Raw genomic sequence first — 17,917 nt, 5'->3', positions numbered from 1 at the left:
CATGAAAGCATGCAGGAAATGCCGGAAGGCGAACATATTTTCAGAGATGACAATAAGCTGATAGATTATCCCATTACCAAGGAAATAGTGAAACAGGAAATAAATCAACTAACCAGGGCAAAATATTATAATATATCCTTAATTATTAAAAGTATGTATCTTTATTCCTAAGAACGGGGCCTCTTCCTAAGCATGGAACCTCTCTCTATTTCTGACTTAATAGGGCAGGTTTACCCATCTCTAGCTTAGACTTTTCTTTTCCAGTCTATCTTATCCCGGGTCTTCTCTGTCACTCTCTCAACAAATTGCCTCTTTATCTAGCCTGACACTTGAACCTCTCTAGTATATATATATATATATATATATATATATATATATATATATATATATATATATATATATATATATATATATATATATATATATATATATATATATATATTTTTTTTTTTTTTTTTTTTTTTTTTTTTTGGTGTGTGTGTGTGTGTGTGTGTGTGTATCTTGATTAAACCAATTAACGTTTCTCGGGTTTGCCTTGCTCTATTCAACAGTCGTTAGAGGTCTTGCGGGTTTGGGACGAGAGAACATGGCCTCTCGTGGTACTTATTCAATGTCCATTGCCTTCTCGGCACACACACACACACACACACACACACACACACACACACGAAAAAAAAAAATCAACCAATAAAATAAATTCTCTTCCACAGGTGTGTTTGCATCAGTTGTCATCTTCCTGATGGAGTTATGCTTCCACAAACTTTGCTTGTTAGGATTTTTCTCAACTTTGTCCACTCAACACCCTTTGTATAATTAGCATCGCCTAAATTACTATTACATAAGATCCCCTTGGTAATTATCTAGAGTCCTTTCCCAACCTTATTACTGGTCTACTCTCTTCCATTCTTTCGCATACACCTTTAGATACACCTAAAACATAAATGTGAAGTTGGGGAGAAGTATCCCCTTCCCTCCAACCCAACAAATTTTCGGGACATGTGGGAGTATTTTTATTTTTATTTATTTTTTTTTTTTTTGGGGGGGGGATGGGGAGAAAGCAGCCAGTAATTCACTGATTTTATGATTAAAAACTTAGTATTAGACAATTACCGGGCACTTAAATCTTGTTCAGATCCGTGGGTGCCGAGAAACTCCCACATCCTTCCTTGTTCTTGCAGAATACTAGCGAGATCAACCAATGAGAGCACACCCGTCACACGTAACTGCCGTAACTGAAGTGACCGGCTTTGATACATCATACAACGCAGTGCATATTCGAACTCACGTGGTGCTTCGTTCCAAGACAGACACCAGACCATCTCGAATCAATTACTTGACCTCCGGAGTTTCTTTCCTTTAATACTGAATGAGGAATCTATACATCACATCCCAAATGCACTGTGTATGCAATGCACTTGTAACGTGCGTGGTTTAATATTATAATCCAGTCTGTGCACTCCGGAATTTACTCCTCGGCCAATAACAGAACATCGCTAGGCTGGTATTCCGTATTTTAAACGTAGAGGTGCATGCATTATGTTTGTCTGCCTGTAATTTTTTTTCCGTTTATGATGTAAAATATACAATTGTCTATTGGGCATCAGCTGAGTGTCATGGCTAGTCGAGACCTGCGCATCTCAGAATTATTGAAAAGAAATACAATATTGCTTCTGTAACTATACCTCGCAGACTCCTCATTTTATACGTAAATACGGTCAGTGCAATGCGTCATTTAATATAAATACGCCGTAGTGCTGAGCTTTTAATCATAAATCAGTTAAATATTTGCTGCTTTCTCCCCTCAAAAAAAAAAAAAACGCATTCCCACTTGTCCACCATGTTTGTTTGTTGGGTTGGAGGGAAGGGGTACTTCTCCTCCGCTTCATATTTTAGGTGTATCTAAAAACATATGTGAAAGAGTGAAAGAGAAAAAAAGGCCAGGAAAGGACTCTAGATAATTACTGATCCCCTAGCTATGAATGAACTCAGAATAAAGACTGTCTGATGAATGCATTCTGACTTATTGAATTCTTCCTTTGGTTACAATAGCATGGTATTATAACACCAGCCTTCATATTGGTCAAACTTTCAAATGAACTCAAAATTGTAATATTGTGCATAAGAAGAAATACTCGTACGGGGTTTTACATCCCCCAGGACAGCAAAGGCCTCTGCTTTTGCCGGAAGGGTCCCAGAATTGTTTCGGGTTCCCTTTGGTAACCAACCATGTGGCCTGCCATCCTGTCATGCACCAAAACACAATTAATACATCACCCATAGCCGCGTAGTTTCCTCCCAGAAAGACGCTTGGTGGAGGATCCTGACAGGCCTGCCGAGAGTATCCCGTGATGTTCTTGTGTCACGGAGAACCCGAGAACTCCGAGAAGGGGAGGGGGGAAATAGCCATTTGGGGCAGACGCGCTGCAGGGACGCGGAGGCGCTGTGAAGATTGTGTAGAGCACACCTCCCTGTGATACCATAGAGGTGCGGAAGAACGGAGCGACCACCCCAGTTACGGGTGGTGGGAGGCGGTGTTGCCTCTCGGTGCTAAGCGAAGGGTCAAATCCCCTAGGATGCAGCGTGATAAAGAACAAATGACGGCTGCTAATGGGCACCCCACGGGGCCGGCCGCTCATCCTGCGTCACCTGCCTTGGCAGAGTAAACGACCAGCCGCGTCCGGGTTCCACTTGGGGGCAGGCGAAACTTGGGCAGAGCTGGGGAACAGTGAGGTTGCAGCAGTGGCGATGCGGTACCGCATCGGTGTGTGTTGGGCACATACCACGGCGAGCCGCCAAAAGTTCAGAGCCACAATGTAAACTACTCACTATTCGTCACTGAGCATTCACAGTATTGAATGAGTTGTCCCCGAACATTGTTTGAAGCAGTGTCGTGAAAGAATTCGCTTGCATGTTCGTAACACCATTGTCCCGAGCATGATCGAGCCATGGTTCGTCATCATGTCCGAAGCTCTGGTGTGGACGTTCATGCCGAACTTGACATAGCAGAGCAGTTACCAAGACACTTACGTGCCATTGGTAGTGAAGAGTAGTTCTCGGTCTGTGACGTTAATAATGAGTGGAACACCGACCAGATCTTACGTTTGATAGACACATCAGTGTCACCCTGTATTCTGGGATTCAGCCGTCACAGAACAAAAGAGAAAAATTAGAAAAAAATGGATTCATGGAAGGAAATCAGTATGCCCTACAGGTGGACCGTGTCGATGTCATGAAGAAAAAAGATACTCTGCTTATCCAGTTCGAAGGAGAGATGAAAAAATTAAGACAACATCGTCAAGATGAAGAGGACGCATTTACATCGACATAGTTTGCCATCAAAAGTATTGCTTTCATATTAGACAGAAACAAACCACGGAAGCTGGAATGCAGGTAAGTAATGAAGTCAAGCAAGCATCATATACTATTACATTCTGCAACAAATTCTTTCTGTATTTCTTTCATCTGAGCGATGATCATAGCCAGTATCGGTGACGTCGTTTATGTTTCTGTCCATATAACACCACAATCGCAGTCAAGGCCAGCAGTTAATTCTCACCTGCTAGGATTGTGATCAGCACTGTCGAGTCTGACCATCCATGTGGCTCAAGGATGCTTAATCTCTTTTAAGCTTCTTTGATGTGGACCTTGGTGTGGACCAATGAAGCTAGCGCTCTCTCTCTCTCTCTCTCTCTCTCTCTCTCTCTCTCTCTCTCTCTCTCTCTCTCTCTCTCTCTCTCTCTCTCTCTCTCTCAGTGCACAATTACTGAATCTATATCTAAATCCGCGCAAAAATACGAGTTTAAAGTAAACACGAAAATACCTTAATTAAAAGTTTATTTTTTTGTAAGTGTTAATACATCATCTCATATCACATACAGATGTCTTCCCATAAAAACAGAAATAAACATATTCATATTGATAAAATTTGTAATGCAAATACACTACGTATAAACATAATAATTTTTCAAAGAACATTATCGTCAACAAAATACCTTCACTGAAATATTTGTGAAAACAACTTATTCAACCTATTGCTAAAAATAAATACATCATTCCTACTTGTATCTACTGAAACTTTAGAACGTTTTTTTGCTTGTCCTTCTGATACTTATTTGATTTTTATTTATTTTCTTTAATACAGGCAGAACTTATTGGCAACAGAGAAATGCATCACCTACTGCTCACATACATCAACATTTTTGTTTGAAGTCTACAACTTTTTTCATTATATATATATATATATATATATATATATATATATATATATATATATATATATATATATATATATATATATATATATATATATATATATATATATATATATATTCTCAACATTTTATGTATATATTTTTTATTATAGTAAAAAATATATATAGGATATATTTTTATTTTTATTTATTTCTTTTTTATTGTTATTTTATTTTATGTTTTATTTTTTTATCTATTTCATTAGTTTCATTTTTCTCTCTTTTCAATATGAGCATGGACCACTTTAGTGGTAAGGCGTTTAGCTCGCCTGACGCTCACTCCTGCCGTATCCCCACCATGTAGCCTACTCCACATGGCCATGGCCAGGACCCCACCCGGTCTTGCCACAGGCTAACCTTTCCAGCCTCGCCAGCTTGACCAGCCTCCTCCACCTTTTCTTCCAGCCTATCCCTCACGCTGATCACCGCCACCACTGTACTCTCCCTCTGCACTGCTACTGCCCGCGGAGAACAATCCTCGCACCGTAATTAAGAGCAAAGCTTTCTCTTCTTGACCAAGCTCCTTGCCTGGCAAAGACCTGACCCAGGCACACTCCTCGCGACTTGCTTTTCGCCAACTTGCTGCTGTCGGGTGTGCGATGGGGAGGCGGTCAGAGCTGTCAAGTGCCGCTCCGCGGCGGCCTCTTCCACTGTCGGTTGCTCCTTCATCACCTGGTTCACGTCGATACCCTCGCAGTACTTGGCATAGCCTGGGTAGTTTCCTAAGCGACGCAGTAGTACGCCTTGGCAGCCTGCCTCCTCCAGGAGCGCGCGTCCTCCACGCAGCGCCGCGTCTGTGTGATATGCCGTCCGGTAGGTCACGACAGCAAAGCCGCGGTGGCTGTCGTGGCGGTGCGGCAGGTGGCGTGGTATATGTTCCAGCCTGAGGGATCCCACGCTGCGGAACACCTGCAGCAGCCGCGACCTGGGAAAGCTAAACTTCACATTGTTGACAAGCACAGAGAGGTGCATCCAGCGCACCATTTGTCCCAGGCGGGCTATGTCCTCGTTGGAGGGCACCTTCACTGTCAATGATTCTTCCTTTTCCTCCATCTCGTTCTCACCCTGCGCCAGTATGTCACAACAGTCTTCCCTATGTTCAGCGGCACCTTGGCTGCCCCCAGTCTTGCTCCAATTCGATGTCTCACACTTGCCCCTTGCAAGCTTGCCGTGGGCACCTGGCCATTTCCCTTCCTGAGAGCACTGAGAAGTGATGCGGGCAATCCTGGCTTGTTTAGCTGGAGAAGGAGCATCATCTTCCTTATCCCGCACCTCACTGCCTTGAATGATGCCTGCCTGTGTGGCAGGGATAGGAGCATCCTCCAGCTTCCAGTCTGAAGGGCACCGTCGCTTCAAGGAGGTGCCCTCCTGCCGCCCAATGTGGCACCGGAAACAGGGGCGTGGCAGCTCCTCGTGCCTGAGGAGTTTTAACTTTGCCTTCTTGGCCGGGGGACATGCCTCCTCGAGACTCCAATCGGAGGACTTTCTCTTTAAGCACTGTATCTGGTCTCGGTCGCAGCGCTGAGCAGTGGACAAAATGTAGCGCGAACTTGGAAGACCAAGATTTGCACTCATCTCAACCAGTCTTAAGAGGTTGCAAGACACCGTACGACATACAGCACTAATATAGTGTCTCAACCGACCCCGACATCCCGAGCCAGTCCCAGCCCAACTATGGACTAGAAATTATAAATGCATTATGGTCACTACCACTGCCATTTTTGGAGGAAAAGTAAATCATCACCACTATGTCGTTACTTTCAGTTACTGAATTTTTTTTTTTTTTCGTTATATAGTCTTCTCGACTAAGAAAGAGAGAGAGAGAGAGAGAGAGAGAGAGAGAGAGAGAGAGAGAGAGAGAGAGAGAGAGAGAGAGAGAGAGAGAGAGAGACCATCAGGTCTATACGTGGCAGTCCCTGTGTGAAACATTGGTACCTACCTTTTTCCTTCTATCATCCTTATCCTAATCTTCTTTTAAAGTTCCCTATTGACTGCACCAGCAATCTGAAACTATATTCTGAAACACTTTTGCACCATACCTCCACTACTTTCAAAAGGCTGTACTTGAAGTTACACTGGTTCTCAAGAGTTTTATATATATATATATATATATATATATATATATATATATATATATATATATATATATATATATATATATATATATATATATATATATATATATATATATATATATATATATATATATATATATATATATATATATATATATATATATATATATATATATATATATATATATATATATATATATATATATATATATATATATATATATATATATATATATATATATATATATATATATATATATATATATATATATATATATATATATATATATATATATATATATATATATATATATATATATATATATATATATATTGTTCTAGTGACAGATTAACAAAATTTGTATATTTTGAAGAGTAGAAATACCCTTGGGAAATTGGCTCAACATCTCTGTGGCCTTTGAAAATAACCGTAGTGAGAGAGCAAAGCGTTTCCAAATACGGTCCCTGATTACTGAGTGTATTTCATTCATCTACCACTGAGAAATATTTTCTTATTTCATTTCTTAATCTGTCTTTATCAAACTTGAACCCATTATCAATTTTCTTTTCCCATTCAGATTACTGACTCTGGGATTTTTAATCAGCTTTTTTTTTTTTTTTATATCATGTCACTCCAATGCCTCTAGCAGCTACCCTCTATGCTTTTAAGGCATTTTATTTCAAAAGCTTTTAATTCCCTTTCGTATGGAATAAAATAAAATAAAACCCGTATTGTAGGGATGTAGTGTGTATCTTTTCACTCATTCTCCTCTGATACTAATAGACCTATATTCTCTCTATAATATGGAGGCCGAAGGACACAGCATAATGTAGATGATACCTCACCTATGTCAAATATAACCTTAATAATACTTCGATCGGAACTTTACTTTTAACATTCTAAGAGGAATCTTGATGCACAGTTTGCTTTATTTCTTGCCTGTATGCAATGTTTTCTCTGACAGATGAGATCAGAGCAAACTTTTATTCTTTTTTTTATCATTATTATTATTTATTTATTTTCGTCTTCTTATCATACCACAGCTTCGTTCTTTATTTTCTATATATAATGTGGATTTCTTCTAGTTATGCAAAATACTCTACATTTCCCAATATTAGATTGTATTACCGCTCTTTTTCTCTATTCGTTCATCTTATAAGTCTGCGGTTGTATCAGAAACCGACCTAAATTAACTTACCAGTCTTGTCCATAAATATATTAATATCGCTACTAATCCTATTACTTAGAATATTAGATCATAATTATTGGAATTCTTTTGTCTGTTGCATAATCATGACCTTATTCAGCCTATAACTTTTCGATCTGTATGCACCCTAACCTTATTATTGTTTAAGAACCTTTAGTGGGATATTAATAAACGCCTTGCAAAAGTCCAAGTCTGTTATAATTAACTATATCCTTTATCTACTGAGAGAGAGAGAGAGAGAGAGAGAGAGAGAGAGCGAGCGCCTATATCTGTCCTGTTATCCCACACGTAGTTACTTCCAGTAGTTCAGCGTTTCACCTTTTCTGACCTAAGCACCGCTTGTGGTAAGTCCAGCTAGCATACCACAACCCTGGCTAAACTGGTTATAGTTGGAACACTACTCCAAAGATAATGCGGGAGATGCGTGCTCTTTTAAGTACTTGTACGTAGGTACGTAGTTGACACTACGAGATCCTCTTAATACAAAATTCTGATTTACCCAGCAAATGAACTTTATGTAATGTTACTATGTGTCTTTATACTAAAATTTAGGAATATGTTCTTGTGTTTCTAGTGCATGTTAAATATTTCATCAATTTCGAAACGCTTTAGGATTTTTTTTTTTTTTTTTTTTTTTTTACTATTTTTTGAAGGCCATTGAGATTATTAGACTGCATCTCATGTGTGTTTTCTCCACCAATGAAAACGTTGGCTCTGATGTCTATCCTACAGAAGTTCCAGTGTTACCTCTGCAACTTAGCAATTCGCTGCTGAACTGCCAGCCTCAGCAAACCGCGTTGGCCCACCTGCTGGACTTTCGGTGCCTGGCAGCTGGAATTGCCAGCCGCGCCAACAAGACCGACAGGTTGGTCTTGTCCGGCCGCCCGCGGTTTTGTTTTAACAAGATTCCCAGAGTTGGTAATATGCACAAATCTCTCGGCCCACCCATCACATACTGTTAGTAGACTATGAATACAGTATCATTATCAGCACAATGTGAAATTAGTCCCATCATCACTCAGAGGAAAAGAAATTAATTTTAATTTCATCAACTCAAGCAACGTTGAGGTTAAGTATATACATAATGTAAAGTGTGCTTTCAAATTTGAATTTTCAAAAAGAAAAAAATGGTAGTTAACTTAAAATTATGTGGGGTATCCCTCTCAAGAGTTCAAGTCATAGGAAGGAGGAAAAACAGCAGGCAGTCCCAGAGTTTACCAGAAAAAAAAATGTAGGCACTGTCCATCTACAATGAGTACCTAAGGTTATGAATGAACATATGAGGCAGTAATGAAACATATCCCAAATTATATAATAATCTACTTCAGTAAATATGCATAGCCAAGAGTTATAACAGAATGTGAATATACAGCATGTGTTGTAGTTTACATTTTTTGGTTTTATAATAAGAGTGTATATGATGTGTGTATGAGTGTGTGGTGCTATCTCATGGGGCACCCTGAATGTGATCGCCAGCCTATATAGATAAATTATACAGAAGACAGGTTTATGAAAATTATGGATCATTTTCAAAGGCAAGATGAACAATCTTAATAAAAATTTTAAACCATAATACTACATATAACACCTGACAATGCAGGTTGGGAAGGCAAACTTAAGATCAACATATCACTATCATTATCATGTAACTTCACCATAAGTAGGTGTAGTTTCAGTCATGAATTAATTTTTTCAGGGTCAAGAAAGAAATATCAAATATTTAATAAAGCTCATGTAAAACCTACACACCATTTTTTTCATTCAGTAAGTACAAACCCAAACCTATTATGATCCTTCTGCCTGAACAGTTCTTACAGCAATGCTGGCAAAAAGACTGAATGGCTTGGAGTAGAAGACAGGGTTATCACAAATCCACTACTTATTTTTTTCAACTAAGTTCTCCATATATAAGGGGTGCATCAAAACCAAAGTATGGCACATTTATGTTAAACCGTGAAGCTATTTTTAATATACCAATGGTAACAATCTACCTTTCCCTATCAAAACAAAACAAAATTCCATAAAAAAAAAAATCCATGCACACATTCCTCCTAAGCAATATCCTTGAGTTGTACTTCTCACTTGTGATATATTCATTTGTCCAAAATATGTAAAAAAGCAAAATGTATCCATGTCAAGTTTATCCAAGGTCCTCTTTTCAAGATAGGTTATAGATCCAACCAAACTAAACATACATACTGAAACCACAGATCATAAGTTCCACTAACCCAATTTTGAAAAAAAAAAATGCATTTAAAGTTATATGTTGGTATTTTTATCCACAATAAAAATGGAGTTTTTTAGAAAATTGTGGCTTTCAAATTTTTTTTAAGAAAGTTTTTTTCTTCTTCGAATGGCCAAGAGTATCCCTACCAAATATTTTTATCAACTTTTCCAGTCATTAGCCAGAACAGAATGCCAATATAATGGTCTGGATTACTGGAAAGGTTAAAAAAAAAATAAAATAAAAATACCAATAACATTAGATTTTCATAATAGTAATATTAATTCATAATAATAATAATAATAATAATAACAATAATAATAATAATAATAATAATAATAATAATAATAATAGTAATAATATCATTTTCTATTATTATTATTATTATTATTATTATTATTATTATTATTATTATTATTATTATTATTATTATTGTTATTATCAGTTTATTATCATTAGTGCTAATATGATGATTAATCTATTAGAATCGATATCATTGATTTCCTATTTTCATGCCACAAGTTGTCCAATCTTGACTTAACACTCATGTGCTCTTCCCCATGATTTTACTTGGTCTTAGCTTGCACCTCTTTCCACACTCAAATCTCACTCTTTTCCACTTGTACAGCAGGAACACAACCATCATTATCACAAGATGAAGACATTTTTTCCTTTTATAACAGGAAAAAACACTACATGTATTCTTGTTAATAAAACTACAGTGAACCAAGAAATGCATCTGCATATGGCAGGAGCATGCTAGAAAAATTAACAATGTTTGCATCAAGGTTACCTATGTGACAAGGGACATGGACACTCACTGGTTCAGAGGTCCCATGCCTACATCAACTGCTCATAGCACCCATCATATGTAGTCAAAGCATTCACTAGTAAACACTACTCCCCCCAGTTATGCTGTGATTGGTTGAGATGTACATCACACTGCTCTGAGACCAGTTTTGACTAGGTTCTACAGTAATTTTCACCATGTTAGAGTTGAATATAGGAATAAATATGCTTATTACATGAATTCTGGAAGCCTCTAGTTATGAAAGACAATGGTATCTCGTTTGACTGAGGTGGCATTTATGAGCATCTCTGAATAAATGCCTAGTATGTTTAGGTTGTAGTTTGCATGGATATATAACCTATCTTATGTACATTATACATGCACAAAGATGTCGAGTAACTCTCAGTTTTCCTCCACTATAGTTGTCGCAAGTGTGTTGACCTTGTATAATCTGTTATCTTTGTTCCTACTGTACAATATAACCAAGCGGAAGAACAGAGCCAACACTGCCAACACCACATTACTGATGAGGAGGCCATTCATTACACTGTTAGAGTTCTGTATCTGCCTTGGGTACAGTGTTGCCACATACCACACCAGAACTGAAAAATACATACATATATTATTTTCTGATGCTTTTGGCAATTACATTCTTCTAGGCTTGTCTATTTCTAAAAGCTTCATCTCTATGTAACACAATACATACTGCAAATTTCATATCAATGAATAGCACACAACTCATTCATAAATCAAGATTTAACTTTACCTGAAAAAAAGGGACAAATTATTTTTGTTTAAGTTATTGGTAAAGCAGTGTTAATACAAACTTACCTCCATAGTGTAAAATAATGGTGTTGAATGTGTAAGTCAGCCAAGTATTTTCTATGATGAACCACAAGATAATCAGTAGATGAAGTAAAATTATCATTCCTGTACATACCTTGTACATATCATGCTTGATCTGCAAAAATAAATTTCTTGTTCATTCTTTCATGTGTCACTAGGCTGTTCAATAAACATGTACTACAGGAAAGATAACAATAAACTACTTACACCAGACGAGACAACCTAATTACTGAGGCATAGGAAGCTACTTTCACTAAATACCATACAATCTATAAACAACTATTCATGTTGTGGACATGTCTACTGACTCTATTTATTAACACATTTTCTTCAGCCCTTTTATTAATAAATGTCCTATGTAATGGATATATCTTATGAACAATTACATAATACATTTTCCAGTATTTTTTACAGTAATTTTCAACCTTGTCATACTCATCATTCTGCTTAAAATTCTGTCAAGATACATTTTTTTCGGAAAGGTGGAGACACTGAAAATTAAACAGATATCTCTGCTTCACAAGCAACTGAAACCATTGTTATGTCAACTAAATGTAAATAAACTCATAAATGATAAAAAATAAAAATAAAAAAAATTTGAAGCCATAACTTTTAAATAAAAAAAAAAAAAATCTGAAGACAACTTTTTGGGATTGGCAAAAACACACAAGACCATGAAAGGCCTATGAAACTAATAAGAAATGAACAATCCAGAAAAGGAACAGATTTACCTCAAAAGACAGAAAGACAGTAAAGGACTCAAGGAACTGCACAAGGCTCCACGTTGTGTACACAGCCATAGCATTCAGTACCCCGATGCCCATCCAAAAGTCCATGATAGACTCTTGATGAAGACACTTGCCAAAAGTAGAGAAGCTGTGGGACATGAAAAATATCAAAAGATACTTTTACAAGTTAACATTGTGGGACATGAAAAATATCAAAAGATACTTTTATAAGTTAACATGACTTTTTTTTTAATTACTTCCATGGGAAACATACAGGGTGTCCTGTGAGGAAAGTCACACATTCTTAAAAGTCAAAGACCAAGTCATACTGAGTTGGGAATACTCGTATTCTTGGTCAAATACTTTTAATGTTATGGTTTAGAAGTCACAGGAAATTTAACTATGAATGTGCATCAATGGCAAGTGGCTGCACATGGGCCATGCAACAATATCCAGTTGATTACTGTTGACATATTGAGCTTACTATGTTTCAGCTATTATTTGATACAATGATACATTGCATTCTTGAATTTCATTTTATTTTTGTTTATGAAAATCTTGAAGTAACACCTACTTACACCCTTGAAATGGCAATGTCCTGTAACTTTTAAACTGTGGTGTTAAAAGCATTTGACCATAGAATATTTCTGACTTTGAGTGACTTCATCATTCATTTCAGAGAATATGCAACTTTCCTCAGACACCTTGTATAAGCAATAGTGAGCACATTCTTAGCTAATCAATTCAGATAACCTTTTTTTTGTAGTTATTACCTTATGAGCTTCACTTTGAATTACACTGTGATGAATTCATAAGAGTAGGTGCACTCAGCAATATCAGTCCTTGAATTACTAACACTGAGCAAGCAACATAAAAATACAAGTATTTGATTTATCACCTTTGAATGCATAAAAATGTAATCGGATAGAACACACCAGAGAATGCTGCTTTATATGCTGCACTGCATGGCTCCAACTTCTGAACAACAGTCTGTCAAAAGTATCAAATTAATTTTCATATGAAAGTTATCTAACTCAAAGAACATCAAAACAGAGACATCACAAGAGTTGTACATCATTCTTACTTGAAAGTTGCATAGGCAAGGGCAATGCAGTTGCTAACGAGCAGGAACAATGAGACAATGAAGCTCCAGGAAGCATTTAGGTTGTCCTCAGCAAACAACCATCCAGTGTTGAGGTTGAGACTGATAAACAGTGTGATCAGGAAGGAGAAAGGCAAAGCTCCACATTGCCTCTTACCAGATCCCAAGACAAACTTCTGTGCCACCATAACTATTGCTGTTAAGATAGTGTATAGAATACATTAGTAACACTTAAAATTAAAACATCTGAAAAAATTACTTCCAAAACAACTGACAATACACACAAGTAACATACATAAATAAAAGAAAAACATATTTATTCCCACAGGTTCACTATAAGTGGACTGGAATAACTGCAAAGCATTGCACACACACATATAATTTTATTCTTTAATAAAATATTTCCCATGGTATGTATTTATTCATGAAATAAGGTACTATTTAGTTTCACTGCATTTAGTCTCTGAAATGAAGTGTACTTATTTCCTAAAAGTAGCATTACATGACCATGAGAGAGAGAGAGAGAGAGAGAGAGAGAGAGAGAGAGAGAGAGAGAGAGAGAGAGAGAGAGAGAGAGAGAGAGAGAGAGAGAGAGAGAGAGAGAGAGAGAGAGAGAGAGAGAGAGAGAGAGAGAGAGAGAGAGAGAGAGAGAGAGAGAGAGAGAGAGAGAGAGAGAGAGAGATATGGGAAATCAGAAGAAAAGGAAAAAAAGAAAACTAGAATTACTGGAGAACCTGGAAAAGGGTTGGAGTGTTTAGAATACTTTGAAAGAATGTAGACAATGACTGATCAAACCAATATACAGTATAATAGAGTGAGCATCTACAAAATCAGCAGGAGTTCCAAAAGAGTAAGACAGAGCAGATACAATACCTATTTATAAAAATAGAAACAAAGAACAGCTCCATTACAGATCTGTATTACTGTCCAGAATATGTAAAACTTTTAAAAAAAGAAATCAAGAAACAATGATAAAATATTTAGAAACTGAGAATATTACCTGACAGTTTGGATTTAGGAAAGGAAATTCAGTGTCACAAAGTCTAATAAGCTATTAACCAAAAAAAACAGATATAAGAAAAAAAAAAAAAAAAAAAAAGGAAAATGGACAACTTATATTTACACCTGACAAGATCACACATAAAAGACACACTGAACTTTGAAAACACTCAATGATTGATAGAGAAAAGTAAATAAATAAATGTAAGGAAGACTATTTGAGGGGAAAAGGAGCAACTACTATAATAAGAGACAAAATCATCTGAGTGAAGGGATGTACCAAGCAGAGTACAGCAAGGATCAATGATGGCAATGATGTACATATGTATATAAATTATATGCTTGAATGAGGAAGTAGTTATATATAACTAAGTATTTTTGCAGGTGAAATAAAATTATGATAGAATAATGTGGATTTACAAAATTATCTAGATACGAAGTACAAGATGGGCAATGGAACTCAATGAAAGTTAATATCATGTGAAGCAATTTGAGAAGAGCAAGCAGACTTACATGGACATATAAGCTGGGAAATTATATATTACTAAGAGTGAAGATCCAGGATTACTGATGCAAGATACCCTGTTAACAAAAAAAGACACACACATCTATTTCAAGTGACAGAAATACAGGTACATGAATGAGTGTAAAGAATATGCATACCATAAATAACGATGAAGAGAAGAGCAAAGTCCACCAAAACCCATATGAAATAGTAATATCCAGCTGGCATCAGACAGGTTGCAAAGGCTGGAACACTGGTAAATCCTCTGGGGTTCTTAAAGGGTCCTGGAAACATACAGTGGTAACAGTAAAGGATACTATTAAGTTTTGTTTTCTGAAACATTTCTGGTTCTCACAATGATTATTTTCAAAGACTAGAAAGATAATTAGTCAGGTCCTTTTAGATACGTTTCCTATTGACAGCATAGAATTCTTGTCAAACTACCACTAGAATTGTGAAAGCACTCTTTAAAACTCTATCTAACTTCCATTACAGCATGTTACCTTTAAAAGGTAAAAAACAAAATGTTTAAGAATACAAATCAGTATTCAGGGATTATATACATTCTCTGTGTTACCACATAACTCAGGCAAATGATGATTGATACACAAAAATATATCTGAAGTTCTTCTATCATGAGTAAGACATCTGTGTGTATACTCATATTATGTGGAATAATTTTATTCTTTTGCTCACATAAGTTTTGCAGCAACAACCAACACAGCACATCATCTCAGAAACAATTTTACACAATTTACCAGTGAAGTCCTGGCAGAGCTATCTATGCCATAATATGAATGTCAATCAAATATTTCCACCCTGATAAACAAGAACATTATACTGTGAGAAAATTAAGGAAGACAAAAAGAAATAAGATTCTTTGGCCAAGCTATTCATGTATCTCAATTTGTACATGTGCTCTATACACACTGTCAACAGTATGTTTGGAAATACCAATTAGCAAAATGAAAGAATAAGGATGTTAAAAACCCCTGAGTATCAACTGAGCCTTCAAGATAAGCAAGATTTGAGCTAAAATTATAATAATGCAAACATATTCAAACATATGTGCTGATAGCACCGGTCATATATTTGAGATTAAAACAATATTAGTAAACAATTGAATATATAAAAGTAAAAACAAATGGAAGTGGGAAGATTTTGGGAGTAACTGGTGCAAAAGATGTTTCAAAATAAAACCGATACATCATAATAACTTAAAAAAAAAAAAAAAAAAAAAACACCTACTGACAAAATTGTGAGAGAAGCAAGCTATAACATGGATAAAAAAAAATTGTGATTGAGCAAAATTTAAGCTAAAAATGACATCATATTTATAACTAAGTAAATCATAACTACAGTGCTGATGGCTTACCAGCTCCCCGTCCAGCCAAGGAGCTGAGGATTATTGTGTACAGGATGGCGATCACCAGCAGCACTGTTAGCACTGTCCGTATTATCAGACTTCTCCGCATGTTCTTAATCTGAAGGAGTTATGACATGCTGCATTAACACACACACACACACACACACACACATTTGTTCACCTAGCAGCAAGCAAGTACAGAACTAAAGTTGAGGAGCTGTGACTTCATTGCCCCGGTGTGGTGTTGTGTGATCTCAGTTATACCTAATGGTTGGTCAAAATGAGCTCTCAGTCCATTCTGTAGTGGGAATGGCTGGCTGTGTTGTGAAACCAGCAGGCAATCTTGAGTGAATAACACACACACACACACACACACACACACAAACGAATCAGTAGTATTCTTTTAAATTCAAGAAAAGCAAATATGAAACAAAAGTAAGAAAAAAATAAATAGAATTACAAACTTAAAGAGATCCATGACTCATGAAGAAAAAAAAGTTTAGGAGAATTCAATACAATAGGCTATGATAAGAGAGATGCAAATGGATCACTTAAAATACCTAATCATACAAAAGAGTAACTCGGTAGAAGTGATATCGAAAAATGTCATGAAGTTGGAAGAGTTTGAGCAGAAACATGGAAGGGTAAATAGATGCTTAAATAACGAAGAAAGAGAAAAACTTTGAGAAGATGAAAGCGGCAAAAAAAAAAAAAAAAGAATAGCAATGAAAGATTAGAACAGCTCTTTTTTTTTCTACAAAGTGGTAGGATTTCAAATTACAAGAAGATACGTAACAATTAGAAATATAAATTAGAACATATGCATAAAATGAACATTAAAATTATGTAATCAAATGTGAACACTTTTGTATTCAAAGAAACCAAAATTAAAGATGTACGAGAAGGAAAAGAAAATGTCTAACAGAAGCATAATTAAATCCTATATATCCAGTGGTATATTTAACCTTAATTCTAACTCAAACCATGGAAACTTTTAGAAATTTAAAAAATAAAAATAAAAAAATGCTATTACTTCAACCGTTATAAATATATATATATATATATATATATATATATATATATATATATATATATATATATATATATATATATATATATATATATATATATATATATATATATATATATATATATATATATATATATATATATATATATATATATATATATATATATATATATAATTTATTTGTTTATCACAGCGTTCCACTTCAACTAACCTTGCTGTCAAATCCGTTTTCTTCGTCCATGGCGACCACAGGGCGACTCAGAGAGACCGAGATGAATGTAGCGAGGCCTGTGAATGACGGGAAAATGTGGCGAGAGCTGTGGGTAAGGGGAGGAATGTGGCGAATGATGTATGTGATGGGTAATGTGACGAGGGTAGTGGGCGAGTTGGGAATATAAAGATAAATCAGAAACGCTGCTACAACCTCTCCTGGCCTACCTGTTATAGTGTCACAGCCGCCGCGTTGAGACTCGCTGCCTCTTTTGTATTGTTGATTCAATATTTTGAACGTTATATTACCAAGAAGGTTGAAAAAAAGAATGCAAATATTACATTCTTATCTTATTTTTTCTTTAATGGAATAAACTTGGGCTGGAAAAATAGAAAATATGACGGATGATTACTCGAATATATTCCTTTCTTTTACCATCTATTCAAATATTTCTAACTCGCTTTTCACGTAACTGAAAAATGGAAAAAGAATATGCACATGTGCCTATCTTACGTCATTCCGAAGTAATCCATTTCTAATTTTAAAACATGGAGAACGAAATTGATGAGCAAATTAAATGTCA

At 36.0% G+C, this 17,917-nt stretch overlaps 2 protein-coding genes and 1 long non-coding RNA gene across 4 annotated transcripts in view; 2 read left to right on the top strand and 1 right to left on the bottom strand.

Annotated features, from left to right (window-relative positions):
- LOC135103515 (uncharacterized) overlaps nucleotides 1-972 on the top strand; it is a 2,440-nt gene extending 1,468 nt beyond the window's left edge. The window contains exon 4 of the mRNA XM_064009912.1: nucleotides 711-972. Within this exon, the coding sequence (XP_063865982.1) occupies nucleotides 711-817 (107 nt within the window). The 3' untranslated portion in view covers nucleotides 818-972. The remainder of the gene's footprint in view (nucleotides 1-710) is intronic.
- A 1,146-nt stretch (nucleotides 973-2,118) lies between these two features.
- LOC135103516 (uncharacterized) lies at nucleotides 2,119-9,277 on the top strand. The gene is made up of 2 exons (XR_010270087.1): nucleotides 2,119-3,390; nucleotides 8,266-9,277. It is a non-coding gene; the product is annotated as an uncharacterized LOC135103516 (long non-coding RNA).
- LOC135103514 (uncharacterized) lies at nucleotides 8,837-17,758 on the bottom strand. Of its 2 annotated transcripts, none has more exons than XM_064009911.1 (8): nucleotides 17,562-17,758; nucleotides 17,335-17,411; nucleotides 16,103-16,211; nucleotides 14,886-15,011; nucleotides 13,206-13,419; nucleotides 12,125-12,269; nucleotides 11,379-11,508; nucleotides 8,837-11,149 (listed from the first exon to the last, which is right to left on the bottom strand). In XM_064009911.1, exons 2-8 carry the CDS (start codon nucleotides 17,362-17,364, stop codon nucleotides 10,950-10,952), a joined length of 954 nt encoding a protein of 317 aa, XP_063865981.1. In that variant the 5' UTR covers nucleotides 17,365-17,411; nucleotides 17,562-17,758; the 3' UTR covers nucleotides 8,837-10,949. The 2 variants fall into 2 exon arrangements, with proteins under 2 accessions (XP_063865981.1, XP_063865980.1); XM_064009910.1 differs by having other exon boundaries at nucleotides 17,335-17,440; nucleotides 17,562-17,756.
- Nucleotides 17,759-17,917: the final 159 nt, after the last annotated feature.

Source organism: Scylla paramamosain, chromosome 9 (assembly GCF_035594125.1).
Source record: "Scylla paramamosain isolate STU-SP2022 chromosome 9, ASM3559412v1, whole genome shotgun sequence".
Taxonomy (NCBI): domain Eukaryota; kingdom Metazoa; phylum Arthropoda; class Malacostraca; order Decapoda; family Portunidae; genus Scylla; species Scylla paramamosain.
The sequence above is the reverse complement of the archived record's forward strand: the minus strand, read 5'-3'. Positions and strand labels throughout refer to the sequence as shown.

What these genes read in the sequence shown, in the direction of transcription:
- LOC135103514 (XM_064009911.1), bottom strand. Translation starts at nt 17,364, where the DNA reads ATGGACGAAGAAAACGGATTTGACAGCAAG. An exon ending in AAAACGGATTTGACAGCAAG is followed by an intron (nt 16,212 to 17,334) that starts GTTAGTTGAAGT and finishes TAACTCCTTCAG; the next exon opens with ATTAAGAACATGCGGAGAAG. An exon ending in CTTGCCTATGCAACTTTCAA is followed by an intron (nt 12,270 to 13,205) that starts GTAAGAATGATG and finishes CATGTCCCACAG; the next exon opens with CTTCTCTACTTTTGGCAAGT.